This window comes from Cydia pomonella, chromosome 18 (assembly GCF_033807575.1).
Source record: "Cydia pomonella isolate Wapato2018A chromosome 18, ilCydPomo1, whole genome shotgun sequence".
Lineage (NCBI taxonomy): Eukaryota > Metazoa > Arthropoda > Insecta > Lepidoptera > Tortricidae > Cydia > Cydia pomonella.
This window is the reverse complement of record NC_084720.1, coordinates 12,443,930-12,470,336: the sequence shown is the minus strand read 5'-3', so window position 1 is coordinate 12,470,336 and position 26,407 is coordinate 12,443,930. Positions and strand designations below refer to the sequence as shown.

At 39.0% G+C, this 26,407-nt stretch overlaps 2 protein-coding genes across 2 annotated transcripts in view; both read left to right on the top strand.

The window, feature by feature from the left end:
- Window positions 1-22,731, top strand: part of LOC133527521 (cell adhesion molecule Dscam2) — a 232,005-nt gene extending 209,274 nt beyond the window's left edge. Inside the window, exons 18-39 of the mRNA XM_061864567.1 lie at window positions 2,147-2,297; window positions 2,833-2,962; window positions 3,054-3,221; window positions 3,475-3,605; window positions 3,815-4,025; window positions 4,330-4,476; window positions 4,703-4,858; window positions 6,268-6,407; window positions 6,533-6,689; window positions 6,888-7,065; window positions 7,775-7,965; window positions 8,300-8,485; window positions 8,724-8,860; window positions 9,130-9,286; window positions 9,656-9,796; window positions 10,058-10,213; window positions 10,716-10,870; window positions 12,705-12,777; window positions 14,302-14,457; window positions 14,974-15,139; window positions 16,017-16,136; window positions 21,916-22,731. Of these exons, the coding sequence (XP_061720551.1) occupies window positions 2,147-2,297; window positions 2,833-2,962; window positions 3,054-3,221; window positions 3,475-3,605; window positions 3,815-4,025; window positions 4,330-4,476; window positions 4,703-4,858; window positions 6,268-6,407; window positions 6,533-6,689; window positions 6,888-7,065; window positions 7,775-7,965; window positions 8,300-8,485; window positions 8,724-8,860; window positions 9,130-9,286; window positions 9,656-9,796; window positions 10,058-10,213; window positions 10,716-10,870; window positions 12,705-12,777; window positions 14,302-14,457; window positions 14,974-15,139; window positions 16,017-16,136; window positions 21,916-21,997 (3,289 nt within the window). The 3' untranslated portion in view covers window positions 21,998-22,731. The remainder of the gene's footprint in view (window positions 1-2,146; window positions 2,298-2,832; window positions 2,963-3,053; window positions 3,222-3,474; window positions 3,606-3,814; window positions 4,026-4,329; window positions 4,477-4,702; window positions 4,859-6,267; window positions 6,408-6,532; window positions 6,690-6,887; window positions 7,066-7,774; window positions 7,966-8,299; window positions 8,486-8,723; window positions 8,861-9,129; window positions 9,287-9,655; window positions 9,797-10,057; window positions 10,214-10,715; window positions 10,871-12,704; window positions 12,778-14,301; window positions 14,458-14,973; window positions 15,140-16,016; window positions 16,137-21,915) is intronic.
- On the top strand, window positions 17,607-21,909 carry LOC133527512 (uncharacterized). The gene has a single exon (XM_061864552.1). It carries the CDS (start codon window positions 19,991-19,993, stop codon window positions 21,698-21,700), a length of 1,710 nt encoding a protein of 569 aa, XP_061720536.1. The 5' UTR covers window positions 17,607-19,990; the 3' UTR covers window positions 21,701-21,909.
- Window positions 22,732-26,407: the final 3,676 nt, after the last annotated feature.

The window sequence follows — 26,407 nt, the reverse complement described above, 5'->3', positions numbered from 1 at the left end:
GGGTACCTCCTAGCGAGGGGAAGCAGCGCATCTTCAGTGCACCGCGTCCGCGCTCTCGCCATCACACCATCGCTCCCCACCTGGATCAGAGGTAGGTATCGTGCAGGTGATAATATAAGAAGCAACACATCTGCAAAGTGCCGCATTTGGAGACACTCCGCTAGAGGTCAGCTTCATCCCCTCACACTCACACATCACACCATCACGCATCACCTGGATTAGAGGCAATTACCGTATGTGACAGTGAAGATGGCGTTACGGCACAGTTTCTTTTCCTCCCTATAGTGGCCATAGTGGTGACTAAGTGTTACAAAAATAACCGGCCAAGTGCGAGTTGGACTCGTGTTGCAAGGGTTCCGTACATCAAACGATTTTGCTTCCTTTTCGTCTCTGTAAACTGTAAACAAAATCCGCGCCACGTAATCTATAACAGGCGTCGCCCGACTATATTAGGTACCTACTACAAGACGAGCGCATCGGATCACGAGCAGAGCGCCTTGTAAGTTGCCCCGTTAATATGCCGTTAGGGTGCCTATGGTGCCCAGGACTTTACGTCGGCCTTCGCCCGCCACTTTGAGTAGCTATGAGGTCTGCGCGCAGCGCGTCTCATACGTCAGGCATATTCGTCGAAGGGTCAAGAGCACTTCAAGCATTGAAGCGCGCGCATCACGTCAAATATACGTCAGGCTTTTCCCAATCCCAATTTTTTGTATAAGGACGTCGAAGGCGCCGTACACTGTTCATTACATTTGGCCCGACTCTTTATGTATGAGTGCACCTAAGGAGCCTGACAGAACCTGCAGCGCGGCCCCACGAAGCCCGGCCTTATCGCAGCGGGATTCGTTCAACTTTGTAGCATGTGGGCGCCGCGCCACACAGTAGGCCGAGAAGTAGCTGTATATCAGCGATTGATAGTAAACATAGATGACGAACTAGCTCTGCAAAATGACCCCACACACATTGTGCCGAAGCGGGCGGGGCGTCAACTTTGTGCCGCGGAGCTATTTAGTTCGCAAATGCCGGCCCGTTGTCACAGTCATAGTAAAAAGTATTCAAATTATATCTTTAACAAAAGAAATATGCCTTATTGCGCGGATAAATGATGTGCTAGTGGTTCCAATAAACACTGGACAAAATATGGGATTACTTTTCACGTATAGTTTAGCTAGAATCATATTATTTTGATTTTTCTTGATCACAACAGGCTTTATATGGGGATGCTATTATGCATTTTAAACAACCATTGTTTTTTTAATAATTTAAATTTGTGATAGTAAATACGAATCGCCGTTGTATGTGGAGGTTTTTTATGTGTACTTTCTTACTAAGTCCCGGTATCTCGCTGCTATTTATAACTTTTCGTTAAGTTCGCGGACGGCTGGACCGTTTTGGCTAATTTTGGTATTGGAATATTTCTAGGTCCAGGGACGGTTTGAACTGTGAAAAAATATGGAAAGAATGTGAAGAAAATAGTAAAAACAATAATGATTTTTCCCATACAAACAGTTCCTATGACGACGTGTTCAATACGAATTTCTGCATGTTTGCTCTGATCAAGATGAAAATCGATATTTGGGGATCCAAGAGGACCTTTATAATATAAGGTCAAAAATGAAACAAACGCCCGCCATCTTGGATTTCTGCATTTTGGCTCTGATCGAGATGAAAATCTATATCTAAGGATCCGAGCGACCCTTTATTATGATTCTGAGGGCAAATTTGGCAAAATCGCACGACACTCTAAATTTCAACTAAATTGGTCCAGTAGTTTCGGAACAAATAGACTGTGACAGACGGACAGACGCACGAGTGATCCTATAAGGGTTCCGTTTTTTTCCTTTTGAGGTACGGAACCCTAAAAAGGTATCCTAAATAACCACTACATCCCTAACACCTATACGAGTGTAGTATATGAACACATTAACACGCACACACTCTTTGACTGCTGTTAAGACTTGCCATTTCCTTTAAAAATCAGTAGTAACCTAATAGAAAGATTGTACGCTCACAGAGCCATCAAAGAGGCGGAATCACTTTAAACAAGTTAGAAACTTCCAGTATTCTCAGTTTTTGAGCAAGCAGAAAACCGTACTAGTAGTTCCGCCTTATTGTTTTCTCGAAGTTTTAATTGGTAGTTATTTTACAGATACACAATCCGCGAGCAAGTTCTGGACGATGGCCTAGTTTCCGAGCTTAGTATTCTGCAGACGTACCGGCAAGACACGGGGGCGCTCACATGTAGGGCTTCCAACGCTTACGGACAGGATGAGATGCTTATACATCTTGTCATACAAGAGGTAATAAAATTACGTGTTATCTTTTTCTTTAAGCTAAATGTGTTCAGTAGATTTATGTCTACGTCATTGAAACATTAAAATTTTGCTATAATAAGCTGAGTTGATATTCAAGCAAGAAGCTCTGCCCGCGTAGCTAACGTGCCTATCGTTTACGCTCCGCGGCGAACGAAACGCAACTGTCACAGTCGCACTAATATGGAAGAGTGATAGAGAGAGATGACTACGCTACGCTACGGAGAGTTAACGATTGTGACGTTGGCTACGCGCCCTGATATCAACGATCGAGGCCAACGACGGTGCGGAGTGTTAGGGTCGGCAACGCGCATGTAACTCCTCTGGGGTCGCAGGTGTACATAGGCTACGGAGACTGCTTACCATCAGGCGGGCCAGTATGCTTGTTTGCCACCGACGTAGTATTAAAAAAAATTGTATACCTACTGTGCCCAGCATTTTTTTATTTTAGTTAGGCACCTATCATCAAAGTACTTATTATACCTCATTAAGTTGTTAGCTTTTAATTTTATTTTCATTTCAGGTGCCTGAAATGCCAAAAAATATAAGAATAATAGACCAGCAGTCCCGATCGATTCAAATATCTTGGACCCAACCATACGCAGGAAATAGTCCTATAATAAACTATATAGTACAATACAAGGAAGCACCGGGTAAAATTAACGAATCTGTATTATAAAATCTTGCAAACTAATGTGTCTTTCGATTGAATACACATTTACAAAAAAATATTTACATTTTTAGAACCATGGCCGACGACTCCTCAAAAAGTAATAGTCCCGGGCAGCGTGACTTCGGCTAACGTGCAAAACCTGCAGCCAGCAACGTCGTACCACCTTCGCATCATCGCAGAAAACAGGTTGGGGCAGAGCGAGCCCAGTCAGCTTGTGCAAGTTACCACGACTGAGGAAGGTAATAGACAAAATAATTCATATAAATTTAATGCAATATCAATTATTTAGTCCAGTCAAGTTCAATTAATCAAAGGTCTTTTGGAAAAGAACGGAAGATTGGTCAATCCTTGCTGCGGGCCAAATCCATAATATGAAAGGGGAGGCTAATTAAAGTGTGGACAAACGTATGTCATCCTTTGCCTCTCTATGTCGCTTAGGTATTGCGAAAGAAAAATACTGATATTTTTTACCATATCCATCTGTTCTTTCAGTGCCAAGTGGTCCTCCGTTGGACGTGCGGGTGGAAGCCAAGAGCTCCACCGAGCTAATTGTAAGCTGGGAGCCTCCTCAACGAGACCTATGGAATGGGAACATATTGGGGTACTACGTGGGGTTTCAGGAGGTAATTTAACTTAAGGATTTAATTTTTGAAATACACAATATATATGATTCCCCTCGATTAGTTTCTTGAAGAAGTAAGTACTTTTCTGTTTTATATATGTAATAGGTTAACCATTCAATTGATTCCACGTCATTTAGACACAATTGCACGTGAAAATCCCTGCATCACAAATTGCTAGTTCCCGTACAACTTTAAATTGTTGTTTTCAGTTAAACAGCAACAGTACGGTGCTAAGCGCAAGCGGACCAGGTGGTGCCTCTTACACCGTCCGTACCGTCGAGGGTGCCGGCACAGCCCGAGCGAGAACCACGCTCTCGGGTCTTCAGAAACATGCTGCGTATGCTGTCGTTGTTCAAGCGTATAATAGTAGAGGTGCGGGACCTGCGTCGCCGCCTACTACTGCGACGACCATGGAAGATGGTGATTAATCTAATAATACTTTAAATCCGACAAAATTCCGGGTACCCATATCATATGCTAGATGATGGGACAGCTCCTGTTTGCTGTATCAATCTACAATATTGGTTTAATTTATCTATTCCTACGAATTGTTATTATTAATGCCGCATCAAATAGATCAAATAAACCTGGTTTATTCCATACGACTTAGGTACAATCTCGTTCCATTGCATCTCTAAACTTGATAGTCAGGACAGGCTTTTGAATCGATACTATGCTGAAACCTGTTACCATTTGTGATCATTAAGTACCTGTATATTTTCAGTACCCAGCCTTCCACCAGGATCACTGCAATGCACAGCGCTGAGCTCGCAATCAGTACGAGTAGCTTGGGAGCCCCCGCCCACCCGGGGTCGGAACGGTGTACTGCAGGGTTACCGAGTCACATATGCACCAGTTACTGATTGGTATGGTAAGTATTCATAATTGTGGAAAGTTCGTGAAATCAAAATAACAACCTTATCCTAACCTGATTAAAAGGTAGACATACAGTGCGCCGTTCTCGCACTATATGATCTGAAAACATGTGTCGATTAACGACGTCGAACCGGGCTATGACTATGATGTCAAGTAACAGAACTTACCTAAGAACACCAACAGAGAAAACGTATCGATACCGAAGAGTCATGTCGTTACAGGAAATGAAGATGCCGTAACGAAGCAGATATCGGGTCTCCACACCACTCTGTCAGGGTTGCGTCGATATACGAACTACTCTGTCACAGTGTGCGCTTTCACCGCCGCTGGAGATGGGGTCCGGGCTGCTCCTGTTTATTGTCACACCGAGGAAGATGGTATGTATCAAAATTATAGAAAATAATCTGTACACAATACATTCCACCCAACAACAGTTGATTTATTTGGTAAAAAAAACATCAGTTGATTTATTTGGTTAAAATGCTTTTCATTACCAGCGACATATTAAATCAGTTTTTTTTATACAATATTGATTACAATACTGAAATGGGATCTTTGTCACAAATGTCACAATATTAAAATGGGAACAATTCAGAATCATTAACAAGGGCAGTACCCAGCAAGGTCAAGGTACTATGACTAATACGTATGAAGACCAAAAAGGAAGTCACTTATTCATCTGACTATAGAGAAATAAGCTACGGCGTATCACAGGGTAGTGTTCTAGGCCCGCTTCTTTTCCTGGCGTATATTAACGATTTGCCTAGTGCGATAAATCACCCAATGGTATTGTTTGCTGATGACAGCACGGTTATATTTACAGAAACTGACATGAATTTACTTCGAATATTGTGAACTTTAAATTACGAACCAAAAATACGCCTGATTTATTTATAACTTATCAAAACCAAACTGATTGTACACAATTTTTAGGATTAAGCTTAGGCAATAGATTGACATGGAAAAATCAGATTGACAATATATGTTGGAAACTGAATCAGTTTAGTTACGCATTGTATAATTTAAGGAACGTTGTAGATCAAACAGCAGTGCTGACTGCTTATCATGCACATGTAACGGCTACTTTAAGATACGGTGTAATTTTTTGGGGAAATGCCACTGATCATGAAAGTTTTTGAGTCAAAAGAAATGTTTAAGTATTCGAACCATGGAATCATGCATAGAATTTTTCATAAAACTCAAAATATTGACTCTACCATGTTTGTATATGTATGAAATATCAATGTATGTCAAATGTAATATGAACCAATTCACCACATTCAATAGTTTGTGGCACCAGGTGAAAATTAATTATAAATCTTCCAGAACCGCTTTTGTATCAAAAAGCATATTTGGTATGGCACCACGAATATTCAATAAATTGCCAGTTAATATTTTAAAACTAGAAAACGTTCAGGAATTTAAAGTTGCATTATATATTTTTTGGCATCTAAGGCCTACTACACCATAAATAAAGACTAATACCTAGGAATACCTTAAAGACGTATATTCATAGTTATAAGCTTACCTTGTTAGTAAAAACCTAGATATTAATTAATTTAATATAATGCATGCGACACAGATGACATTACATAATATTTGCATGTCTCTATGACTAAACATGTAGTTCTATTGTATTATTATTGCTAAAGACCTTATTATAAATACCATGTTTAAGCAAATAAAACTCTGAATCTGAATATTTATAAAGGCAGGAAAGACGGCCTGGTACAAAAAGGTGAATTTCGCCTTCACTTGTATTTGATTCTTAATTGTTAAATTACAGTGCCCTCAGCTCCTGCGGACATCAAAGCAGTGGTATCTTCGCGTAATAAAATCCTCGTATCATGGCTGCCTCCCGCTTCCCCAAACGGTGTGCTGGTGGGGTACACTCTGTATATGAGCGTCATAGAAGATGGGAGGGAGGTACGAAACTTATATAAAAAAATGTAAAAAAATAGCCTTATTCATTTATATACATTTTAACAAGTCTTTCTCTACTATGGATGTTGTGCATTGGGTGATAAACGTAAATATGTTGTGGTTTTCAGGAAGGCACTCACAAGCGTATGTTGTCTCCAAGCACATTATCTCATGAGACATCACGGTCGCCGCCGCGTGCAACACATCAGTTCTGGGTTTCGGCGTCCACGAGGCTTGGCGAAGGAGAAGCCACGAGAGTTGCCACTGTCCTACCGTCTGATTCTGGTGAGTACAATAATTAAGTGGTGAACAAAATTTTATTCCATTTTTCACACACGCGTTTCGAGAAGCTCATTCGATTTAACGCGGGTTGGAACCTAGAGAATCATCATACGTTTGTTCAGTAGATTTCTCTTTTGTAATACATAACCATTACAAATTGAACCATAAACCGTAACGGTATTTCTTTTAATTTCATTTCAGTGCCAGCAAGAATAACCTCATTTAGCCGAAGCATAGTGACGCCGTGGAAGGAGAACATATCGCTATCGTGCAATAAAGTTGGTTCCCCGAATCCCTCTACGACTTGGAGCATGAACGGTGCCTCCCTCGAATCGACGTTAAGAAAAAACGTTACCGCTGATGGCACGCTCATCATCAGGTAAGAAGTTTATTGTTTTTTTTTTACCTTTAACAGGGTAGTTTTACAATACAACATAGTTCTGGGAGCGCGATCTTTCTAGCTACCCCTGAAAACCAATAAAAAAGACAATTATTACTGCTATCTAGCGCAATCGTAAATATTTATTGCAGGAACACCTATAAATTTAAGTGAACGCTTTTTACGAGTAGCTAATATACAACTTGTTCGTCTAGAAGTTCCTTGAAATAAAACTTTATTTATTTTTGTACTATGTATTTAATTTCACCAACGTAACGTTGCCAACGTTACTGAATAATTTTCGGGGTAAAATTTCGTTAAATAAATGAATACTCGTAATGGGAAGAGATCCCATACAGGAATAAGTTCGCCTTTGTTGTATTTAATTTACTCTGTAACTGTGTTTTTCGTGTTTTTATTTCTATGTACAATAAAGTATATACATACATACATACATACATACATACATAAATACATACACACGTACATACATACATACGTACATACATACATACATATATACATAAACTATAGGTATGTGCGTGTTAACCAAATCCATTCGGTTTTGCGTGATTCTTGTAAAACATTTAATACCGGCGATAACGTAAAATTAAACTGACAAATATCTTTAAAAATAGGTTTTAGTCACACTGCTACTCCCAGAGTGAAATAAGTATATGTTTTTTACGAGATATCCTCTCCTTTCCAGCATGAGTCAATACGCTGACAGCGGCAACTACACTTGCGCTGTAGAGAACCCCCACGGCCGGGACGAGGTTATCTACAGCGTGGAAGTGAAGGTTCCGCCACAGCCACCAGTACTAGCCGTCGTCGACTCGTACGCCGACTCGCTGCATCTACAGTGGAGCGATCAGGGCGACGGAGGAAGCCCTATATTGGGTAACTAGATTTTATATTAATAGACGCTTGCTATTTTTGCTCGGGCTTTCATCACTTACTGTCGCGACGTAAAATCCGTCACTAGCAGTTTAAAAAATCCCACCGTCATATCTATGTATATTCCCCATGCTAGCCCAATACTACTCGTTTTTAGGGTTCCGTACCAAAAAGGTACAAAAGGAATCCTTATGGTTCGACCATGGTGCGAATCTGTCCGTCCGTCTGTCTGTCACAGTGCTGAATATCTCTGGAAATACTTAAGCTATCGATCAGAAATTCCGAAAAATCATGAACAACCCGGACACATTTAGAGTGATATTTATTTTATTTGCAGGTTACGTCATCAACTACAAACGCGAGCACGGTGACTGGGAAGAGTTGCAAGTGGAGGCTGGAACATCGGAACACGTGCTGCCAAACCTCTGGTGCGGGACTCGGTATCAGCTGTATATCACGGCCTTCAACCGCATCGGCACGGGCTTGCCTTGCGATATCGTTCACGCCTTCACTAAAGGAACCGGTAAAGAGCCAGAAACTTTAAATATACTTAGACGCTATATTTCAAATTTCGGAAAATGTATGTCTTCTTTACTCTCACATTACCATTAGTGCATTTTTTCACTCAGGTTAGTACCTACCACTCTCGTACTTCGATGACGATGCGATGAAAGGGATTTGTTAACTTTGTATGATTTGCCAGGTGGTCAAATGCCCACACCACAAGACATCGATTCCGACTTAATTACTGTTTTTTTCAGTGCCAGTAAAACCGAAACACTCGCAAATGATAACTCTCAACACGACCACTGTAACCGTGTGGTTAGACTCCTGGGGCGACGGCGGATGTGGAATCCTGTACTTCGTTATCGAATACCGAGAAGTTAGCCAATCACAAGTAAGTGCCATTCATTTAATGTTTTTTTTTTCTTTAGAGTTTTATAGTATTGTCGACATTTTAAAACTACGAAGCCAAATAATACCAAAGTTTGGGCGCTACTAATGAGAAATGCTATAAAAATATGTACTCTAGTTTTCTTATGTTTGTGACACTCAAACCAAATAACATTTACCATTTTAAATGTATTACAATCGTACTGTACATAAAACCTTTTTTTTATACATAATCATTACATCATTTTCATGTGATTTGTAACCTTGTTTCAGTGGCGATTAGTATCTAACAGCGTCCAAGCGACCGAGCGAGTGTTCAGCGTGCCCGGCCTGACGCCGGCTACACAATACCAGCTACGGATTACAGCGCACAACAACGCCGGACATGCCGTGGCGTTATATAACTTCACTACCCATTCCATTAGTGGCAGTAAGTTAAAATTACATTTTGTAAGTTAATGTTTAAACATTACCTCACTTTAAGAACAGATCAATGTGACAAAATTCTGTTTGTTAACCATACATATGACTTCCACCTCCACCGTAAAAACAAATAGATAATCGGAAACAAAGGTGGTAGTTATAATTTTGAATTTGAACAGTAACAAACTATATAATGTAATTAAATAGGTTATTAGGCGAAGTGCAATACTATTATAGACAGAGGCCCCACTTTGGGCGCCACTTTGTAGAATTAATATTCATGCCAGTGCCTTAGTAATTCATAGAGGTTTTAATTATATTGCCAGTGACATTGAAAATTCTTATGGATCTGATGAAATTGTTTGTTATTTTATAGTCATAGACGGGGAACTTTCACCTCCAGTGCCGGCGGCGGGCGCGCGCTCTCTAGGAGGAGCGCGCGTCATCCTCCCCGCGGCGTTGTCGCTGCTCGTGCTCAGTGCCCTCGTGGCCATCGTACTACTAGTGCGGAGGAACAGTAAGTACCTAGCCTCTTAAAAATATATAGGAGCTCGTCTGAGAAAATAATTATGTGTGCCGCGTCTCCTCCGCGTCTTAAACAGGTTACAAGCGTTTACGAAACACAAAACGCGACCATTTGAGATTCACCGGCAAACCCTAAAATTAGCGTCACAAAATGTCTATGTCAAGATTTATGCTGAGTACTATCCTTATTCGTTTACTATTCGGGTTTAAAATATGTTACGCCAAAAAGCATTTGTTTCTTTTTTCGTGACAGAAGCGGGCGGCACAGAGACGGCGGCGACGGAGAGCGCGGCGGGCGAGTCGCCGTCGGTGGCGCAGCTGCAGAACAAGGTCAACCGCGACCAGCAGTACCTCGCCGCGCGCGCGCAGCACCCCGCGCCGCCGCACCACTACAAGCATGCGTCCAACGGTAACTGAGCATTAAAATAACATTGTCTGATGGCCTCGATGATCTGATGGATGCGAGGGTACTACTTTTTCTGATCATTTCTAACGCGTTTAGGTAACCCTGCTATCCCCACCTTCATGTTAACCCTACCTGGAATAAGGGTGTCATAAATTACGCAAAATTGAACCCTATCGCTTTGAAGTAAAGTTCAAAGTTGTTGTTTTCACTTATCCTGAAATCGCGTCTCGTCTGTCGAAGACCAATTTAGGTATTTTTCAAAGTTACTAAAGTGGTGGTCTTGACGAGTCGGTACATTTTTGTTTAAGTTTATTAGTAGCCAACACTCCTCCCTCTTTCCAGTCCAAGGATTCGCTTTGAGGCACTGCGAAGGCTGTAGACCAAGCAAGAGGGCCGAAATCAAATACAACTACAGCATAAACTCCTCGCAGGCGGTGTCCATGATACAGCTCCATATATAAAAATAAATACTTTAATCATTATTTCCTTATACCTATTCTTACAGAATACATCGAAGACATCTGTCCATACGCAACGTTCCAGCTAACGAAGCCGACATACAGCGAAAGCAGCTATAGTGGAAACGTTTACAGCGGCCCGTACCACTCGGTGCGCGGCTCATTTGTCTACCACGACCTTAAGCAGAATGATAAATATAAGGTATTTTCTAATTCATTTGTGATATTGACTTTTAGCTTTAAGCTCTTATCTAGGTGGGTTGGGTACCATATTTATCCGTAATGTTTTTTTACCATATTCCTCTAAATCACTAACAATATTTGGAATAACACATCCCGCCCTAACTGGTTTGATCTAATGGGTATTGCTCTAATGATCAATTGTCAAAAAAAATATTTTTCATAATGCTATTGATTGCTCTAAAACTCTTTTGTACGAAATATGCTCACCATAAATATCAGTATCACTAATGTTTTTTTGCCATACTCGGAATTTGAAACTAGGAATTTGAAAGTGGGTTAGGTTAGGTGGGGAACTGCGACCCTCAAAAAAGAAAAATTATGCTTGATAACATTAGGATCAGTAATCAATATGGCAATTGCCATAAGGGCAAAAAATAGGCCGTTCGATGATAGGGCAACCAAAATTAGGGCATACGAGTTAGGCAAAGCAACCATAGACTATATAAAATTAGGTAACATGATGGTTAGGACGTATAACCTTTAGCCCTAAAAATAATTAAGCCAAAATATAATTATGCTCAATAACATTAGGATAAATACTCAATATGGAAAGTGCCATTAGGGAAAATATTAAAGGACAAAAAAAACGGCCATTCGATAATAGGGAAACCAAAATTAGGGTATACGAGTGTTAGGACAACTGATCATTATGCCAAACAATATTAGGGAATGCAAAGACAGGAGAAAAAACTTTAGGGATTCAGATATAGATTCGTTTTTTCCGCGGCATAGTTTTGCTAATTTTATAAAACGTTTGCTCTTGTGTATTAAAACTACACAGATTATCTTCAAAATAATATATTTTTTAGTTAGATGATTGTAGTTTTATTGTATGATGATATTTTGTAAGATAAGTGTACGTACCTGGGAAAAATATTCCTAAGATAAGATAAGATAAGATAATCATTTATTTCATTTCAATCTTAGTTGATAAATACACAGTGGTCGAGTCCTCCTATTAGGTATGAAGTACCTGTGTCAGGAGACCTCGCTCTTCCAGATTACAGATTTAGATCTACACTAAGAGAAGTTTTGATATTAAAATTATAACATTATTATTTTAAATTCCTAAAAAGTCTTTGTCAAGGTATCTTTAGGACAGCCTGTACTTTGACATCAAGCAAGATCTTCGAAATAATACAATTACCTATATTACCTACTAAGACCCAAACTGTAATTTGTCCGTCTTATTTCCAAGCGCTCCTGGTATAGTTGTTCGTTATGTAGCTGGCCCCGATCAGCTTATCCTTTGTCCATTGTAATTAAAACCGCAAGTGCTACTACCACTACCTGCAAAAATAATTCTAATTGGCACCTCAGCGCTGGCTAGTCGCACGCTCAAAAAAACCAGTGTAAGTGCGATCTCCGATAACGCGCCTTTGTTACGCATCTCGATGACACATTTTAGAATGGTTCTGTAGCGTTAGACTCGCCGGCACTGGGTAACCGTAGATGGACCACACACACAGTCTCGCAACATATTTTTCCATTCATTCATTTTGAATCTTATTGTAGTTCGCATAGAGTCGCAAATCAATAACCAGTTAAAGTTTTTATCCAGGTATGTAGCACGTGCCGGTTTACTTACAATAAACAAAGGATTAGCCGTTCGGGCCAGCTACAAAACTAACGACTATATAACAAGTTTGTCCAATGAGGCACAACACGCTCGTAGATAAAATTTTAGGACAACCCTATATCACCAATTTTTCAAAATGTCCATATTAGATATTCAAAAATAAATTAAAATTGGATTAAAGAATTTCGCAACTGAACATTTTGCATATTCACAGGGCAAGGAGCCAGAATACACGAAAGTTAGAAGAAAAGGAAACCGCCTCCGCGATCCTCATTCCGAGAGTCAAGGTACCTCCTTCCCACACTTCCACCCCGCAAACAGTCTAAAAGAAGCTTACCTATAAGTAGTTAGACTATTGATTTTGTTTCAAGTAGACCGCACCTTCTATTGGCGTTTAATTTGGACCCGTTTTAGTTTAAGTATTGAGATTTCAATTTGACAAATGATGGCCTTTTATGCAACCCGATGGGAGCGTAACTGGTGTTGTAATTGTAAAGGTAAGCATGCACAAAGTATGTACTGTAACATACCTATCAGAGTTAATTTTTTTGTAAAATGTATTGTAGGTAGTTGTCATGTTGTAGTATTGATTCGGCTTTGTGGTGTGGTATATTCATTTACAATCTGACATCCCGTGGTATTCTGCAGAATTTGTTTGAATTTATTGAAACATGTTGCCCCGTTCCCAACTTGTGAAACTAAAATGAAATCGAATTGTATCAATTCATTTACCTCACTTATAGGGCCTGTAATTTAATTATGCATTAGATCTTCAGTTTTATGTTACTCCCCTATATTGTATTTCGAAAACAACTACTTATTAAAATGAGAGGACGAAATAACACTGGTCCCTGAATATACAAAATAACAAAAACTGCATTCCAATGAGGTTTCCTTATTTTATGTCCTCGGTCATTTCAAATGCATTTTGGCTGTGTTATAAAGTTGCAGCATGCTTTTGATATTTTGATATGTTTCTGTGATACAAGTACCTAGGTAATTTGATTGTTATCTAAAATTGGAACTGCATGTAAACTACTTTAACTCATAAACATATCACCACAGTCATTTATATCCATTGACACTATCATTATTATATTTTCTAAATAATATTTTATTCCATTTCCACTGGCCACGTGAAGTTTTATTCATTCTATTTTGAAATTTTGATCCTTGGTGGCAAATCATGAGCGTCTTCCATTGTTGTGTTGCTCAGTTTTACACGTACTTCTCCACATAATTCTCGGGAAAGATATGACCTCTAAACATTATAATAACTAATATCACTAAAGACTACACGTAAATACTTAGTACGTACTTAAATTGACATTAACCAAAATAATACGTAATTTTTTGCGTCTACTAAATTTCCTTCCGGCAATCACGCCCTAACAAAACGCAAATGAAATGTAATGTCTTAGGTATGGACTGACATAGGTGGAAATTTAACTACGAGAGATATAATGCTCAACTTATGTGCCACTAACTGTTTGTTTTGTCACGTAAATGTATGACGCTTAATAACATTGATCGTCACTCTTCTGATGACCGCACAACACTAGCCGGACCGTCAAGGGTACATACTCGTGATTAAATAAAGCGAAAGCGTAGTACCTACCTATGCGTTTAATACTGAGACCGTATGATGACTCGGACACGTATCTTTAACCTTTTCAATTTCTTATAATCACCATAATTAATACAAATCAAGTCATAAAATTCTACTTCTCCAACCGACCAACAGAACCGTCATATCTTTCTCGACTTGCCCCGCTCCACGTCCCCAACCGACAGTTCTCATTGCATTGCAGAGTCGGACAACTTGGGCTCCACGGACTCCGAGGTGAAGAAGATACTAACGCTCCACCTGCCCATTACAGAGTACGAGGACGACGCCAGCGACGACGCGAGCGCGCCGCACTCGGACAGCGAGCCCGCGCGCCTGCGCCCCGCGCATCCCAACTCATGTATTACTGATTGGCTTATTGCATTCAAAATTAATCTATATCAACTGGTTGATACTGTTTTAAAACGAAAATATCATATTCATGAAAATCCACAAAAGCTTTTCATAAATAATAAAAACGAAAAGATACTGCCAGACAGTCTACGTCTGTTAACAACCTAAATATCCCGATCGCATGTGTCTGAAATGTACGCAGAATTGCTTGCTAAAAGCGGGAGAAATTCTCGTCAACAGATCTCAATACTTAAGGCAATCGTAACTTGTAACTGACGTATAATAACGAAGCATTAAAATAGTATAAGTACCTATTTCAAAAAATGTTTAGAAGCCGAACGTTGGTGTGTTGATATCCCTTAAAAATGTAACATTGTCAAACCAAAACTCAGCTCCCTAGTATTCTCAGAAACGTCAATAAAGTAGCTTTGGTAACTGACACTTTGGTGATATGCTTCATGACATGGGTGGTTGAGTGTACCTAAAAAATAGTACAAAATGAAACTTTAAAACTGTTATCCAGACCCAAGCGTGGAGCGCGAAGAATCCTCTTCCTCATCGGAGAACTCGGTGGGAGGCGTCGTGAGGAAAGCGTTTCCTTCTCGCAAGGGCAAAGCCGGCGCGATGGGCAAGCGACATGTGAGGAGCTCCAGTGGTTACAGCAGCCACAACGATGAGACGACATTCAGGTGACTAACACTATACCAGTAGCATCGTAAGACTGAGGCCAGGCCCGTCTTTGTAATAGCAACGCAAGCAAGTATAGCTCCAGATGAGAATGGATACTTACAAGGTGTAGTTAACAAAAATAGTGGGGATCCTTTTATATTCGGTATCGTGTTTTGATTAAGAAAAAGTAGAAGAATCTTTTTGAAAACTTTTTGGACTTTGTATGGAGGGGAGGGTTGGTCGGCCTGTATAGCCTACTGCATAGAAAAAAAAATCTCGTCATTTTTTTTAACTCTTTTTCCTAATCATAACACGATACCGAATATACCCTTAAAAGGATCCCCACTAATTTTGTTGCTCCAGGGAGCATATAGTTGTACAGGTACAACAGCCACAGAGGTGAGCTTCAGCATCAAGTGATTGGCCTTATATTTGTGGTAGCACAGAGACAAAACCTTAGTATCTTAACAACAACCTAGCTAGGTGACTGTCACTATAACTCTGGTAGATCTGGGCGTAGTTCAAATACGACCTGTTTTTCTTGGCAATTTCCGTGCTTCTACACACCCACAGCCCTGCCACCCGTGTGGGTACAGACCCTCAATAATTTTAGGTAACTATCAACATTTACAAACCAACACCGTAGAGTCACGTGCGGTGCGGAAGGACGCGTTCCTCTACAAGGCACCGTGAAATTATCACAACCACAATGTTCGCTACTCTATAACTATTACAGTAACTGACGCTGGAACTGCCATACTCCAAAACAACGTATCAGAACATATTCCTCTCGCACATAAAATCTTGACCTTTCGATTGCAATAAAATTGTCCGATCTCTAGTTCGTATTAACTTTGTGAACCGCCCGTCATAGAACTAAATCCTAAAACATTTCAGCATATCCAACTACCCCTCGTTCAACGACCACATCCACCCTCCGTCGCGGTTCTCAGACGACACCGACGAGCCCCGGCGCAAGCGCGACAAGATGCCGCGCGAGGCGTTTCAGATTAACGTGTAATAACGTAAGCGATGTTGTGGCGTGGCCAGGCTTTAACACGGTGTAACCGGACCACAATCTTGGTGCCTATGAGGACGCGGCGGCTGTGTGTTAGAGAGATATTACTGTGTACGGCGGACTGCTATCCACGCGATCAAACATGATACAGACCGCACCAAGGTCGCGGTTCGGTTCGACTGTATGTTACTCGTAACGCTGTGAATTTTACATAGTAGGACACTACAGCTATATCTGAATTTGGAGCCAGATTATCTATTTGGCTCTAGTGGATTTTACGGTTTAAAAAATCCGTAATATTTATCAGACTCAATAGACGATCAGGCCTTGGATTCACCTGTGTCTGCAAGGGTCCTTATTCGCCAACATAAAGTATTCATCTTACTTGCATTAGGACATTAGGAGCCTTTGCGGTGCACGCATGAGAACCACGGCCATCAATTTTATACGTAGAGTAAAGCACACATAACTTACTTAATATTATCATAAAAAGCTGCATGCCTATATCACTCTGCCATGTTATAAATATACAAAATGTAATGTTTAAAGCTACGTGTAATAGCTTAGATATGTGTTGTTATAAATTTCTGGCTTCACGCACCGTAGTTCCTTTTCACTTATATAGGTAGCTTTAAACTAAAAAGAGATGAATGCTTTATGTTAGCAATCATAATCGGTAGCCCTCACGAGATAATTTTACCATAGGTAATATAATAGGTAAGGTATGTTGGGGTAATGCGGGACAATACCGTAGGAAATTAATTTCCGCTAAAACAGGCATTATTTCTTAATTTTGACAACAACGTACAAGACGCCACTTCATAGCACCTCGGCCGCTACATTACTGTCTAGGGCTTCCAAATATTAATATCGGAATGGGCGAAATCAATACCGGGATCCCGAGATTTTTCGCAAAAATATGTGAATCAAGAAATTTTCTTAAACAATTACTTTTTTATTTTACAATCATGTTACAATTGTATTTTTAACAATATCACTTGATAATCTAATCAGCCTCTTTTTCGCTCTATTGACAATTTGCAGCACTTGCAGCTCAATCGAATAGGTACATAAACATTTTTAGTATGGTACAATGATTTTATAACAAAAATAGAGCAACACTAAAATTAAAAATTATTAATTAAATTAATTTTGTATAAAAGACAATATCTAAACATTACCTTAACCAATTAATTAAAATTTACAAAAAAATTATAAAGAAATCAATAAATTTGTTCAAATTTTCCTAGTTATAATGTAATAAAAATTAGTCAACATTCCAAAACTAAGCTATAAGTAGTACAGTCAGCTACAGTCAGAGAGAGGTGACCCCCCTGCATACAACTAGTCTATGCAGGGGGGTCACCTCTCTCTACATCTGACTGTACCTAAGCTTAATCTACAATTATTATAAATAAGATAAAAACTTGTATACATTTACTCATTTTTAATCACAGATAACATTAAAATAACATAGTATTTAAAATTATAGTAAATTGTAACAACCTTTGGCCGAATAACAATTAAAACTTTAAAAAATCAATACTTATTATTATTATTATAAATACGATCCAATCAGTATTTTCTATTTCTAGCTTAATGTTGTAATGGTCTTCCTATTGTTCAATTTGAAAATGTGACCTTAAAAAGCTTTAAAAGTTTTATATAACACGAATTTCTAAGTTTATTGCAAAAATAACCAACGGACGACTCAGACCGATTATTAAAAAATTAAATACCGGGATTAAAATTTGCCATAAAAAGGCGGTATCCCGGGATCCCGGAATCCAGATATTGGAAGCCCTACTAGACACGAGCTATGAGCCAACGAGAAGTCAATGACTGCAAGAATACAGTGTGCGCATCGGCTACACAAAAATGGGTAAATTTCACACACCCATCCTACCATCTCACACGAAATGTATCTAAGAATGTTTCTACGTAGGTTGTCTAAAGTATGTTCAAGGCCCATGTTTGAATTGAAGGCAGTTGCGTTTCTTTATTGCACTGTAATCCGAACTAAAGTGTAAAAGTCTTGACTAAGCTTTACTTTCACGATTTCATATTTTTGGACCCATGGTTCAAAAGGTAGAGGGGTGGGGGACACAATTTTACATCTCAAGACTCATATTTGTGTTGAAAGACCTATCCAACGACAACCCACACTATAGGATTGAAGCGAAAAAAAACATCCCTAATTTTCGTGTAGGTACGGGAGCCACCCTAAAAAAACATTTTCCTAGTTTTTATTTTATGACTTTGTCGGCTAGTCAAACTAATTTATTTATATATTCGAGCCAAATTTTAGCTTTCTAGCGCTAACGATCACGGAGCAAAGCCGCGAACGGACAGACGGATAGACAGACAGACAGGCGGACATGGCCAAATCATAGTTGACTACGGAAAACTACCCTAAAACTATGCTGACCTACCCCGCGACTCAAACTATCTACATAGCAATTTATTGGTTCAGAGGTTTATGTGTGAAGAGGTAACAGACGTACAGACAGACAGATAAAAACCGCAGAAAAGTAACGTTCGCTATCAGTTTCGTAAGATCGTTTCTTAACTACCGATTTTATCTATATCAATGTACTACCTTCATACTTCATCATTCATCATCAATCATCGCAATATCCTGACAAGTAAACACTATGTTTAAGTATCATCTCCTTGCGTCGTTGTCACTTTTGGGTTCATTGTAATGGCACGTAATGGTATGCTCACTCACGGTTACGGCGGTTACGTTTAAAATTTGTGTTTTTTACGACTCTTATTTTTTTGCTTAAGATTTATCAAAATAAACTATGTATGGCTTCAGTACGTATGGGTATGAATTTGAAATACCCCGTAGTAAAACCCCGTAGTCACTAGACAGTGACCTTAACTCCATTATTAGAATAACCGGCCAAGAGCGTGTCGGGCCACGCTCAGTGTAGGGTTCCGTAGTTACTCTTCCGTCACAATAAGCTAAACTGGAGCTTAAAGTATAGTAAATTGTTAACCAAGGGATGAAACGGTACCTTTCACCCGAGTTAAACAAATAGCCAAATTTGCATAATCAGTACCTAATTAAAGTAAGTCTTTTTACTATGAAGGGAAACCTTTTTGCGATAACTCAAAAACAGCTAAACTGATCATGTCCGCTATAGTTTTCATTTAATGTCTTTCTTAAGCTCTACTTCCACGATTTTTTTCATATTTTTTGGACCTATGGTTCAAAAGTTAGAGGGGGGGGGGACACATATTTTTTTTCTTTCGGAGCGATTATCTCCGAATATATTCACTTTATCAAAAAATGTTTCTTAAAAACCCCTATTAGTTTTGAAAGACCTTTCCAACGATACCCCACACTCTAGGGTTGAAGCGAAAAAAAAATTTCACCCCCACTTTACGTGTAGGGGAGGTACCCTAAAAAAATTAAATTTTTAGATTTTATTGTACGACTTTGTCGGCTTTATTGATTTATATATCCATGCCAAATTTCAGCTTTCTAGCACTAACGACCACGGAGCAAAGCCTCGGACAGACAGACAGACAGACAGACAGACAGACAGACAGACAGACAGACAGACGGACATGGCGAAACTATAAGGGTTCCGTTTTATGCCATTTGGCTACGGAACCCTAATATTAGAAAAAACTATGAAATACACATTTCAACAGTTCTCAATACAGAACCCGTGTGAACGAGCACACTCTTAGTCACTTTATATTTCCTATAAATTCCCGTTTGTACGAGGCGTGGCACAGTTAATTTACGTTTCCTTCCTATGATTACTGTCATGTAGTTCACACCTACACTTGGCAGGTACTCTTTTTAGTCATCATATGTCGAGTTAACGTGGTCTTTATGTTCACCATGAATTTCTCTCTACCATATTTATTAATTAGTGTTTTAACCAAGTTCAAACCCAATTTGGTAGACACAGCTTCTTTAATTGCAAATTCTGAGTTCGAATACCGAAAGACAACTTCAGTAGTATGGCAACAAGCTGATTTTGACCAAGTAACAAAATTCCTGTCAATTTACCAAGGAAGTGTAGAGATAATTAATGTGTACAATAACCAGAATCGATCTATAGACATACAACAAGCGATTCTCTTTGTAACGTCATCCTACGAATTCCATAAATTCGTGGCGAATATACCTAAAAATGTTAGTTCTCCGAGCAAAGTCGTAACAGTTGTAACGAATCCCATCCCTGATCTCAGTAATATTACGAAGATAGCTTGGAAATATTATATTACGGATTTTATAATACTGATTCAAAATGAGAACCAATCTGCAGCATACACGTACTACCCTTACAGCAATAATGAGTGTGGAAACACCAGCCCTCTTAAAGTGGACGTCAAGGAAAAATTTTTCCCGAGTAAGTTTAAAAATCTTCTTGGATGTGAAACTCGGGTGGGGACCTGGGCAGCAGTTCTTATGCCCTACTTTAAAGTGAAATGTGTCAACGGTTCATCTCCTTTCTTTAAAGGAATCTTTGGTAACCTGTTCATGATAATAGCCCAACATATGAATACCACAGTGAAAGTGTTTTGTATGAACTACAACGACATAATATATACGTTGAATGAAGGAAATATCCATGCCCTCACGCCAACCATACTCTTCGATTGGCATACTTCGATATACCAGACTACAGGAATAAGTTACTTCTTTGAGGTGGTTTGGTGTGGACCTCCGCAGCGGGAAATCCACGATTGGATTAAAGTGTTAGTGCCTTTCATGAACAAAATTATAGTTCTGCTCTGTACCACATTCATAGCGCTTGTAGTGCTACTAAAGATCATTAATAAGATTGAACCAATCAACAAAAAGAACTTCCACCTAGCCTGGAATATCTTAGCGATTCTCTTAGGGCAACATGCTAAATTTGCAACAAAATCTCGCTTGATGAATTTCCTTTTTGCGCTTTGGATTTGGTTCAGTATGGTGGTAAACACTGCTTATAACGGACTATTAGTAAAAGGTTTGCAGACAAAGGACATGGAGCCTCGGTTCGACACAGTACAGAATGCTGTTAATTTAGTAGAGGGCTATGGAGGAATCGGGCTGTATAAGGAATGGTATAAAGGCACGCCTATTTGGGACAGGTTTGAGAAAATCACCTTAGTTGAAACAGTCGAAAACCTGATCCGTATATCGCAGGGAAAGAGATATCTCCTTTTGACTGAAAGATTGGCGTTGTTAGGATATCGTTTACAAGTGCTGGAGGGCACCGCAGGTATCGAGGCTTCCACGACACTCGTTCGCGCCCGATGGGGAGGGGGAGTAAGAATAAAAACCGCGCAAAGCAGGCTGATAGAAGCGGGTTTTTTACAGAAACTCATTCGAGATGAGGAACATGCGGTTGCCAAAAGGGATGACAAGCTGAGGAGAAACTCTTCTGACACGGACGCTGGACATTTAGACATCATAAAGCTTAGCTCTTGTTTCTTTTTTTTAGGGATCATGTGGCTGGTATGTTGTTTAACTTTACTATTAGAAATTGTTCATAATTGGCTCCAGAAGCAGAAATCCAAAGGAAAATTTCAGGCTAAACTGTTTTAAGTAGGTATTTAGTAGTAACCCAAAGAAAAAAGTCCATACGTATGGACATTATATTAGTCACCCAATAAAATCGTTGTTCTAAAAGTGTTAATAAAGTTTCATTTAATAAAACAATTGTTTTATTTAACTATGATTTCTAAAAACGTGTCATTTATGTCTGCGACATTGTTGTACAGTATTATAAATCATAATAATGTCAAACGTTGTCTTTTCAGTGGAATGCAGGGAAGATTAGCTGAGCAGTCCTTCCGGCGGTATAGCCGTGGCGGGGAGCGCTTTGGAAACATCTATCAATAGAACTACTGTCACTATCGGCCTACAACCTATTAATCACGGTCATGCTTGTAGTCCTGAAAAATCAAAGGGCTATCTTGCTAGACAGAGATGGTAAAATTGACCTCATCTCATAGCTTTCACACTCGACTCGACGGACCGATTCTATCAAGTTGGTTACTAAATTCTGTTACTGCAATAATCTTTCTCTACATAAAATATACGAACGAAAGTTGAATAAACTATATATTAAAATGAAGTACACAAAATCAGGAATGACATATGACAATATTATTCAAAATGGCCTCCTCTGGCCTTGACACAGGCCCTCAAACGACGAGGCTAGTCATCAATAGCGGCACGCACGATTGTCATGTCTAATTCCATCACTGTCTTAACTATGGCCCGCTTGAGGGAGTCAAGATTTGTGTGGGGTTTAGCACAGGCTTTCTCCTCAATAACCTGCCTTATGACATAATCCAGGAGGTTAAGGTCCGGGCTGGAGGACGGCCAGTCTTCGTGGGCAATAAAGTTAATTTTGTTCCTTCGAAACCATGCTCGAGTTGTTTTTTCCCTTATGTGCAGGAGCTGAGTCATGTTCAAAGACCCATGGCTGGTTTTGAAATAGGGTGTGGCTTAAAGGCTTCACTATTGGTTCGAGAACGGTTTGCTGGTAAACTTTGGCCCCAGTTTTCACACCTTTTTCACAGAAATGAACGTGTGTTAGCCCTGAGTATGACACACCCAGCCAAATCATTACATACATATTAAAGTCTAAATGAACTAACGAAGGAGCGGGATATAGACGTTTTTAATAGCAACATCACAACTATAAGACGGATTCTAACAGACAAATTACTTGAGTGAGCGAGTCGTATGTGTTGGCATATTATTGTATCGATTAACGTATTAAGATTACTAATAAGTTTTGGTTTCTTTGTTCAGTATATAATATAATAAGTATTAATATTTAAAAATATTAGTGGTAACACGTTGTAAAAAAAAAAAATCTAGTGCTAACCACCAATTATCTGTTAACCTGTTGCTACCGGTGGGAACCTATAATTGGCTCTTTGTTATCTATATATATAACTATTGTACAATTTATAGCTGTTGGTTCTCCGAACAATAAATAATAATAATAAATAAATACGAGGGATGATGGCCTCGTTGCACTCTCGGAACAGCCGCAGTCGCCTCTTGACTGTCTTGCATACACCCTGTCATTCTGGCGGTTACAACATTCTTTAATGGTAAACATTTTTTCATCTGTAAATAGTATTTTTCGGTGGCCATTTTGTGCGTACCGCTTCAATAGCACGAGACTTCTCTCTAGCCTCATAGTCTTTAATCGTCCATTAAGCAAATGACCTTTTTGTCTGCGGTAAGCGTGTAGTCCAAGGTCTTCATTGATAACTTTTTTTAGGGAGCTTCTCTTCACAGACATCTGTATTGCCAACAACTTTTGCTTCCGGATTCCCTTGATTAGAGCTGGGGTCCGAACGGTGCGTGGTCTTCCGGACCTCTTGCGGTCATTGAAGCACTAATACTATTGTATCTATTAATTGTGCGATAAACAAATTGTTTGTTGATTTTTAGGTTTTCAAGCAACTTCAAAATCATGTTTGGCGGGTGCCCAGATTTGTGCAACGCAATTACTGCGATACGATTCTCTTTTAGGCCCAAATCATTATAGATACGACGAGATAATCGTTATGTGTGGTATATAATTATAGCTCACAAATCCACCACACTATATCATTTTTTATTTTTTCGGTAGCGTTTGTTTTAACGGAAATAAAGAGGTTGCAAATCGAGTAACAGAATTTAGTAACCAACTAGGTACCTACCTAACCTACTAGATTTACTACATTTTTTACTAGCCTAGATCTTCTTTCTCAAGCACAAACAGTGCGTGCAGCGTTCACGATGGCCGTACCGTGCGCGTACGCGAAACCGTAAAATTTGTTCAATGTATGTCTCACAACATTTTAAATTCGTTTAGTAATAGATATATTTCGGGTGTAGCCTCTCGCTCTTGCAGAACTGCAAGCAGGACCGTGCATAAAGATGACGACGCGGAGACGAAGATAAGTGTGTCGGATTCGTATCATTCTCAATAAGTAAAGTTAAAATGTGAACAAAAAATAGTTCTAAACTTAACCGCCTTATTCTGCTTGCGCCACTGTGCTATTTCTTTACGAGCCGCCTGAATGAAGTGGTAGGACTTGCAACATTCCTCCAGCAAATAACTGAATACCGACATAAAATAATTATGGATTGTGCGAGTAACGCGTATCTTCGTTTCCTGTACATTTCCAAGAAAAAAAATTGTAATCATTACAAATATGCATTTTAGTTTTGGGTTTATCTTGCGTGTTTGTAAAGGCTACGCGCGATGGATAACAAACATTATTGTGGATAATCACATTAAATGAGCAAAAACTTTCAAATTCAACGAAGTTTCAAATTGAACGAATTTTCAAACGCAATTAACTAAACACAGCAGAGTTGTTTAGCGCGGCATAATTATATTCAAATTTCCTGGGATTCCTAACGATCGAGACTATGTCTAATATATTATTGTAATTATTAGAAAATACAAATGATGTTGAAAACGATTTACTGAAGTTGCCAAATTTCTATACTTCCGTACCTACTTCTAGTGGTGTACATACGACTGTAGATAGATAGGTAGGTAGTACTCTTAGTGCCACTTACGATATTCAATTTTGTATTCGGGACGCCGCTTATGGCTTCCGATTCTTGGTAAGCTCTCCAAAGTTTGAAAATAGAACGAGTTTTCTATCCTTTTCACTCTACCTGGAGTGAGGATTGAAAAGGATACGGCAGTCGTTTTATTTCCGACTGAGAATGGCCCCTGGCGCTGTCGCTCTGTAAATATTATTGTAATTACTGTGTACTTATTATCGAATATAACATAAGAAGAACAATAATTAAAAATAAAAGTATATATTTAAACTTAATGCCTTATTGACCAAAGTCTTAAAACTAGTTTTGGATGTAATTGTAAAATTATATCCCATAGGTATTTTCATTATAATTGTTTATTGTTGTAAAGTTTATGAGAAACGTTCGTTTCGATTGACAAGTCTTTCTTATCGTCTATAACTGTAAGATGTCTTACATACCTTAACGTGTAACTCAAATATCTATATGTCGTAGCTTATGGACATGTTCAGTTGTGGTTGCACACAAGCTGTTTACGGATATCTTCATACTTAACTTCAACATACCCTAAGATATTAATAATTATCCACATCCAAGTACGTATTAAGCCCATTTTTGTAAACCCCGAAAGCAGTAAATGTAAATTTGACAAACCTTTGATTATGTACAACTAATACCACTACCTACGTTTATACACTGACGTTTTTCGCCAGTGGCGTGATGGCAATAGATACCAGTGTTGGCCGAACGTTAATTAGAATTGACCATATTGAAAATTAACCATTACAAATTGAACTGTAAACCGTAACGGTCGGTTACAATTTACGGTTCAATTTGTAATGGTTAATTTTCAATATGGTTGATTCTAATTAACGTTCGGCCAACACTGGTAGACACCAAATAAAATCAAACACTGCATTTTAGTGCACCGTCGGCGAGAAACGTTAGTGTGTAAGGGTCTAAACTTAGTTATACTTAGTAAATAAACAATCCTCAGTAAACGGTAACACAAGACAATACACTTACCTATAGTTTTTTGGTGAATACGGCAGAAAGTTAACTTTAATGTACATTCGAACTGTATCAGTAGAAATAGTAACGAGTGTTGGACACTTAACACGACATTTTGTATTCGATAAAATATTTTTAAGTGGATTGTGTGAATTTTTACTGTTTTACAATCGTTTGCGTTGACTCTTTCGTAATTCCAACGAAGACTGCCCTATATTTAATTGAGATCTATTTTATATATATACTAAACACAAACCTAATGCTAGTCAGTCGGGATAACGTAGGATGTAAGCGTCACCATGAGGTTTAACAATTTTAAGCTGAAGTTCCGATTGTTATGGCATAGACATATGCAATTTGAAAATCTATCTGTATTTCATTCGTTAGTGACCTGTTGAATTGAATGAAAGATTTATACTTTGCGATTTTACTGCAGAGACGAATAAATTAACAAATGCGGTCTTCCGAGTCCATCAAGATACATATGTCGCAGGGAAATGATGAAGACAGAGATTTGAACAAATCTCTAAGGGATATGATCAAATCACGCAGGATGTTAAAATGGCGAATCCATTTCATCATTTCCCTAGAAAAAATTCAGTCATTTGACCAAATCACTGACTCTGTTTAGTGAAAATACAAAATCGGCCAATAAACGCGACACGCTCTTTCATTTCCCTAAATTTGTTTAGGAATTTGACAAAATCCCTAACCACGACAGTAAGTTGACGA

Bases quoted from the DNA above. Each gene is read 5' to 3' on its own strand.
- LOC133527512 (XM_061864552.1), top strand. From the start codon at position 19,991: ATGTTCACCATGAATTTCTCTCTACCATATTTATTAATTAGTGTTTTA.